Here is a 7,739-nt window from a genome sequence, read left to right as displayed (position 1 = left end):
TACAGAATACTATATACATAAAGTAGCAGGTGGTCTTCTAAGAACTAAGCCAGCATGGGAATGAAGAAAAGATTCTGTCGCGAAGGATGACTGCAATTAGGGATACAGGCAATAGGCAAGAGGGGGTGGGAATATATTGGAGAAAACTGGTAAAGGAACCAAGGTAATGGGAGCAAATAACTAGAAAGGGAAAGGTAATAGAATGGGAAGATACCAAGAACTTATTTGGATTGCAGGCTATAGAAGACTGCCTTCCATATCCAGGATTGATATCGGACTATAGGCAGAGAGAAATAAATGGGGGGGGGGTCCTAAATGAAAGACCAGCAATGGTAGAGTTTTTAGTAGAATCTAGAACAGAAGTTGCCATTAAGAAAGAATTGGCATATAAAATAGTGCACGATGACTAAGAATCAATCAGAGGAGGTTAGGAAGTACTGGCAAGAGAGTTACATAAGCAATTCATAAAGAAACAATGTTGGGATGTATCTCTCCCAAATATGCAACAAAAACTAGAAGATTTCGGATCTTTGCCTGGAAGTACTCGCATATATATTTTTTTTAATATCCCAAGCAGACTTCAAAGAATTTTTCCTGGGGTAGACAGCAAATGTTGGAGGTGTGATGGAGCAGAAAGAGGTAATTGGGTGCATATTTTCTGGGAGTGTTACAAGTTGGTAGGTTTTAAACGTTCCCTGCAGACTGATCTGTCAGAAATGCTGGCTGAGCAAGTTGGAATGACAAGGGACATTAATTTTGTGAGCTATGATACAAAATCTGAATTGCCTAGACAAAGCAAGGCTTTGCCGAGTCTAATTGTGATGCCTGCCAAAATTGGAATTACTAGAAAATGGAAATCAGTCTAAGCCAACTGTATTAGAAGTTATGAAAATAGTAATGGTGTTAAAACTACTGAAACTGGGATCTGTAGAAAAGGGTAGGAGCAAATTACATAGGAAAAATAGTAACTGTGAGATCAATACACGCAGAGGAAGAACGAGGTTTAAAAAGGCAGGATTTGAATGAGCTATGTAATGGTTGACTAATAATGACTGGATGTGTTAAAAGTGATGTGTAATGTTTGCAGCTACAGTTTTGTTGGCATGGTTTGGAATGTATAATGTTTGCAACTGAGTTTGTGCCGCTATGTTTTGTCATTTATATAAATGTAACATGGCCTGTGTCATACATGATAATTTAATAAAGATGTTTTTTGTTTAAAAACCGTATTCAGTGCATCATTCTAGCTTCTTCCTCCTTCATGCCCCATTTTCTTCACCTTTAATATTCCAGGTGCAAGTCCCATGTTCCATTTACCCTCTATGTCTGAACATTTTCTGTTAGTTTTTTTTGTCCTGCCCAGTTTTATCAATGTACATGTTTTGCGTGATTAGAGTGGCCAAGAAATAGGCATATGAAGTATTTTGTTAGTGAGCTTTTGTTGTCATTCAGACCGCACAGCAGTGCAACTGAACAAAATTGCGTTACTTTGAACTCACTATGCCTACAACATATACTGATAGTAATACAGTAACACATATACTAATTCTAATCCCACAATAACAGTAAGACATTTATGCAGTACAGTAATGAGTGCCATGACATGCACCAAGACTGTTCCACTTGCATTTCTTCATTACCCAAATTATTGCACAGATCATAATCAGATGGATTTCAAATTGCATGGAATGCTAACTTGGCATCATTAATATTGCACGTAAGGTATAAGATTGTACTTTCATAGTTATTACATATGTCTGTGAATAACTTCATTGTTGTAACTCCATATCGTGAAGACCAGCATGGTATGTTATTACTGGAGTTCAGAAGTCTGATAGCTTTTGGAAAAAAGCTTCTATTAAATCTGGTGGTTATGCAGTGCAAGCTCTGGTATCTCCTGCATGAAGACACACATGAGAACAAACCTGTCGCCTCACCACCTACCTTTTACTCAGTTGCATCTCAGCATTTTTACCAAACAAACTCCTCTGTGCTGGCTGTCTCATCTTACCTCACTTATTTACTCTCTTTTTGCAGGTAATTACTAATTGGCACGTTTCCCCTTATTTTTCTGTTCTTTCCAATGATGTTAGTTCCTCCCAGTCTTCGTTGGTCCTTTGTTTGGCTTTCCATTAGATTGAAGTATATTCTACAGTACACAATTGCCCCCTCTTTGTCCCATCAGAGATCAGAAACTGCATAATGTGACTTGTTGTCCATTTGCAGCATTACCTTTGGCCTTCGTCCTATAAACTGCTTAGGCCCAGTTCGATTTCTCTACTGAAAGATTTTTCATTAGTGCTGTGTTCTTAGCCTGCAGTGATGGTATCTTACAGTTTACTGCTAGAAGGTTAAGGTCCTCATTATGTAGTTCTGTTTCGTAACCCTTTAATTCTGAATTTAGTGTCCTTCATTTTTCCTTGATTTATGGGTGTATAACCTGTAAACAGTAGCCAGCCACTAAGAGCCCCCAGTCATCCCCTTTAGATTTAGAGACATTGACCGTCCTTCCCTCCTCCTTGGAAGTAGCCATTACACTTTCTTATAGGAAACAAAAATAAGAGTGTGAGAATATAGATAATTTATGGTGATATTTTACCATTGTTTTTTAGACTTTTAGAAATGTCAGGATGAGTGTTACTGGGTAGATTACTTGGTATAGGTTTTGGAAGGCATGTAGGCCTGCTTTATGATGAAAGACAAAGCAGCCTGGTAGCTGGCATGATTATCTGGGGATAAACTCCGTAAGTGGTCATTGATGGTAGAATTTGTGATGGAATGTATAAATGGACTAGCTGAATAAATCATGTGAAATCTCTGAACCATGGAACGTACATGTTGAATTAATGTTTTGTTAAACTTAAATCAGTAAATTGTATTGTTTGCAAAAGTGCTTCTTTACGATAAATATCTTTTTTTTTTCCCCCAGTGGAAGAATTGTATCTCCTAAATGGAAGACATTTAAAGGCCTTAAGCTTCTGTGGAGAGATAAGATACGTCTTAACAATGCTATTTGGCGAGCCTGGTATCTACAGTGTGAGTAAAATGCTGTATTGTGCAGCTTTCAGCTTTGGCTGTTCACTCTTTACTTAGCAGCATTGAATAACTTTTCTGTGGGCTGTTTGTAATTCCTCCCCCCGAATTTGCCTTCTTTGTATACGTGCATGCTTACACCAGCTGCCATGACTTGGCCTTAGCACTGTGATTGTACTTAGTCTTACTTCTCTTTGTTTGCAAGCATACTAGGGATTTTTCATAGGCTCCATAGAGTTCTGTGGTGATTTCCCCTAGGAGGCAGATTTGAACAGTAGGCGTGGCCAGATGAGAACATGCCCACCTTGGGCTTGAGCTTTAACTGTACTGCCTTGATCCTCACACAGACTCAGCCCAGCAGTTATACCAAGCTATGTCCTCAACCAGGGCTTGAAGAATGATCTGCTAGTGTGAACTCTTGTTTGATACCTAAGCTGTTAATCGAACTCCTTACCTGGCCCATAGTTAGGACCGCATCTTTCTGTCACCAGACTGGTTGACTTCTTGATCTACTGATTTTCTTAGTGCGATCTGTTTAAGGGGGGCAAAGCATCATTAAATAACTCAAATAAGCTTGTACATAGACCCCTTGTTATCACAAAGTATATGGGGTCTGGTATATGAATATCTCCTTGTATTAAATAATTAAATCCTTTTATTTCTGATCCCTTGCTATGGTTATTGAAGGATAGTGGTAAATTTCTGACATTGAGCGATAAAGTGAGTCTGTAGTCAGCTATAGGAGTTGTATGTGGACAGCTGCAACATATTTCTTTGCAGATTCTTACCCAGGCGATAGAGCAGGGATTTGACTCTAGTTCTTACCATATCTCCTGATGTCCTGCTTGTATTTGCCAAGATGTTACAGCAATACTTGGAGGCATAACTCGTGTAAATCTGTGGTATGTTTTGTTTCCCATTGTCCTCCATCTTAAGCACATGCCTAGCTGGAGTTAAGGTCGGCATTGGCTTACTAAAGAAATATTAGTAGGCTTGTGTCCAGTTTGTAAAATTGATTAATGCTAGAACTACATTGTGGAAGGCAGCATTTTCATAACAGAAATTTAGTTAATTCTCCTAGTTAAGCTGTCTGCTAAGGTCCTAAAATGCAAATTTTCTGTCCTTGTTTTCCTAGTTTTTCATTAGGTCTCTTACACGAGTCAGAATCTGGTGTTCTGTGTAAGGAATGTTAATGACAGGATATTCATTTTCAGTGCAAATGGGATAAAGCTTGAATGAAGGTGGGCATTAGTCATCTTGCTGCAATTTGTCTTCAGTGGCTGTATAGAATGACCTTCGCTCTATAGAAGACAGCCACCTACTGCACCATTTTCTTTATCTGCTTCAAATGAAATGGTCAGTTTGCTAACTTAATGACTTCATAATTTGCCTCCACAGGCATCTGTCTTTGGCAGCTTGAAATATTTGTCAGATTTCAGCAAATCACTTCATCACATGTTGATATCCTCCCTTATCACTGTTGTCAGTGATGACGAACCTATGACACGCCACGATGTTTTGGGTGACACGTCAGCGATCACCAACACCTGAGTTACCAACGACGCTGCTTTTGCATTCATTGCTCATGTGAATGAGCCAGGAGCTTTTGACATGCTAAACCCAAAAGGTTCGCCATCACTGGTTGTCGTATTCCTTAGTAGAGATGTATCCTACTAAGAAAAGCCATACATCTGGCAAGCATACAAAAGCCGTATTCCCTTCCAGACACCATATATCAGTTATGTGTCCTATGTTCAGGATCTAGGAAAGCCTAATCTTCAACATTTTGCTCCCAGTTCAAACCCTTCCTTTTTGAATTTGTTCTATAAAATTGTTCGACAGATTGCCAATGGTTGAGTAGCTGAAACAGATAAGTACCCCACTGGGGACCTTTCTTTCTTTTTGTTGGTTTATCATTTTACGTCATCCAGAAAGGGGAAGTGTGAGTATTGAAGGCAGATTCCCTATAAAGATAGACACTAAAAGTGCGTTTTCTGACTAGGCGCAGATCACTGTCACAATCAGTGTGCTATATGTCATTCTTTTATACCAAAGACCTTTTCTAGCGGTTTGGTTCTGAAAGTATACAGAAAAACAAGACAAAGTCTGAAGTTTCTAGACAAGGGAACTAATGATTTCTGAATTTGCCTGCCCAGGCATTCAAACGCCTCTTTAGAAGTGTTAAACGTGTTTAGAGACTTGTCTACCTCTTACCAGACATCTCTGTGGGCATGGATAAAGAATCCAGTGATGTTCTGATTCCAACTCCAGCTCCCACTGTTGCAACCCAGTAGGAGGCCGACACAGGGTTGGTGTCTTGCACATCTGCAGAGGCTGAGCATACATCTGCTACAGATGAGAAGGGTGAGCCATGGCCAATTATCTGTAGAGTCTGGGGGATTCCCCAGAGAATAGTTGGGGAAGAGGCCCCTGGTTCCCTCACTGAAGGCAGGTAGGGCTCTGAACCACCTAAGCTTGTTAGGGAAGATGTTCCTTTTATGAAAAAACAGAATTCCAAGCATGTAGTGCCTGTGGCCAAAGATCCCTATAAAGAGTGTCAGGATTTCACTTAGGGTCTTTATGATGGAGCAGTTTCAGTTTGAGAGTCCTCGTGTATAAAGTTCAAGAGGTATGCGGTCTTGCAGATGGACTCTCCCAGGCCTTCTGCAGTCCCTCCTGAGCTGGAAGCCATTCTGAGCACTCTTTTTTGCTGCTTCCTGAATCCCAGCCCCCTTCTCCTGAGAAAACTGACAAGTTTGACAAGGTGCCTGTGGCTCAAATGCTCTGAAAGTCCCTTCTCTACAGTTATTTATCTTTATGCTGATAAACCTTCCAGAATAGTACTGTCTTATGTCAAACTCCAAAAGAATAAAGGCATACCTTAACCTTTCCCAGTATTTAAACATAGGCTAAAGACGAGAGAGAGAGCGAGAGAATCTTTCATTTTCACCTAAACTTCCAACCATAGTGGAGACCACATGATTGATATAGTTGAGGACACCACTTATTTAAGGCCACAAATTCCCCACAGTGAATCCAGATAGACTTACTTGCTTAGGACATGCATAATATTCTGATGGGTTTTGCACATGACAGTGTAGATCAAGAAGCTGTCCAAGGGCTTGCACAAGTGTATAAATACTGAGCATGTGCAAGCTAGATGGCCATTTTGTTAGCTGTTGCGAGGTAAGCATGTATGTAAGCTCTGTTAACTAGGTCGTATTTATTAATGATGCTGATATCCATCCTGATGTGTTTTTGTATGTATTAAAGCATCTGAACGAAAGCCCAAGCTGCCTTTTTAGAGTCGATCGAGCAACATGGTGTTAAAAATGGCATGTCTGTAAAGACATGGTCTTAGAAGCATATTGAAAGGGCATGAAGGCAGAAATAACTTGGCTAAAATGACTAGATGCACTTGTTTTGATGCTGGCGGATCATTCCCAAATGTGCAAACTTCGCATAATGGGTCAAACTAATTTCAGGTATTAAAACTTGTTCAGCAGCATTTCTTTTCGTATAATATGAAACAAGGCATACAGAATGTTTATGTACAATATTGATAAAAATATCAAGTGTTTGCATGTCTGTGCTGTGTTACAGTAAAGCTATTTCTTAAAGTGCAGCCATTACAAGGCATATTTCACAAAGTAAAGTATTTTGAAGAGTTTATTGAATGTTACAAGCTCACAGAACTGTTCATACATAATTACAAGGGCCATATTTTCAGTGTGTTTGTATATAGTTTGCGGGCATGGCAGACTGATTTTGAAAACCCAGTGCACTTGTGTTTGACAGTAATATTGCTGAGAAGTGGAGTGTTTGAGCAAGAGTACATTTTCATACAGGCTGCATATTCTGATAAAGATGACCGTACAAAGGCATTTATTCTACTTCAGCTGAGCCAGAAGCCAATGAAAGAGGGCATTCATTTGTGTGTGCACCTACTATCTGTACAGGAGAAGGGGGAAAACTGTCCTATTGTTGTACCAGCTGAATTAAGGGAGGATCCAGAGTGCTTAAAATTTTAATTCAGAGATGTGTAATCCCATAGCTCTCAACCTTCCATCTCCAAAATGAGGAACACTAGCCCTCATAATGTGGAAGACATGGGCAAAATGTGGAACACATACTAATAGTGTACTAACAGTTTCAACTAGGAAGGCTATAGGATGGTTAAAATATGCTGGTTTTACTTATAAAGAAGATCTTTTAATGAACTAATATGATTCATTTCTATTTACCATGGGTTTCACTTAAAAAAAAAAAAAAAAAAAAAAAAAAAAAATTCCTTATAACATTGAATGTTTGACAGTCTTTCAATTTGGAACTTCCAGGAACTTTGAGGAGTATGGAATTTCTAAGACCCCGAATGAGGTACGTTCCTCATAATGAGGTACACTTGAGAGCTATGTGTAATCCCCAGACAAATGTTACAGTGGAAGGGCATTTATTTTGTACAAAGTATCAAAAGCCTAGTGAAACGTTTGCAGCATATAGAACTGACCTGAGAAATAAAGCTAAAACATGCAGATTTGGTGACTTAAGGGATGAGTTGATAAAGGACTTGTTTGTGGCATAAAAGATGATGCTGTGAGAAATATTTTGCTTCGTGACAGTGATTTAACTTTGAATAAGGCCATTGAGATTTGTCATATATACAAGCTCAGAGAACAGCACACAAATATGCTTACAAATGAGAACCG

General features: G+C 39.2%; 1 protein-coding gene across 1 annotated transcript in view; it reads left to right on the top strand.

The window, feature by feature from the left end:
- Positions 1-2,692: 2,692 nt before the first annotated feature.
- LOC122810645 (MLX-interacting protein-like) overlaps positions 2,693-7,739 on the top strand; it is a 1,455,256-nt gene continuing 1,450,209 nt past the window's right edge. Inside the window, exons 1-2 of the mRNA XM_044082218.1 lie at positions 2,693-2,712; positions 2,930-3,036. Coding sequence (XP_043938153.1) covers positions 2,693-2,712; positions 2,930-3,036 — 127 coding nt within the window. The remainder of the gene's footprint in view (positions 2,713-2,929; positions 3,037-7,739) is intronic.

Source organism: Protopterus annectens, chromosome 9.part0, assembly GCF_019279795.1.
Source record: "Protopterus annectens isolate FY-2018-M chromosome 9.part0, PAN1.0, whole genome shotgun sequence".
Classification (NCBI taxonomy): Eukaryota; Metazoa; Chordata; order Ceratodontiformes; family Protopteridae; genus Protopterus; species Protopterus annectens.
Note: the sequence above shows the minus strand (reverse complement) of the source record. Positions and strands in the feature narration are given on the sequence as shown.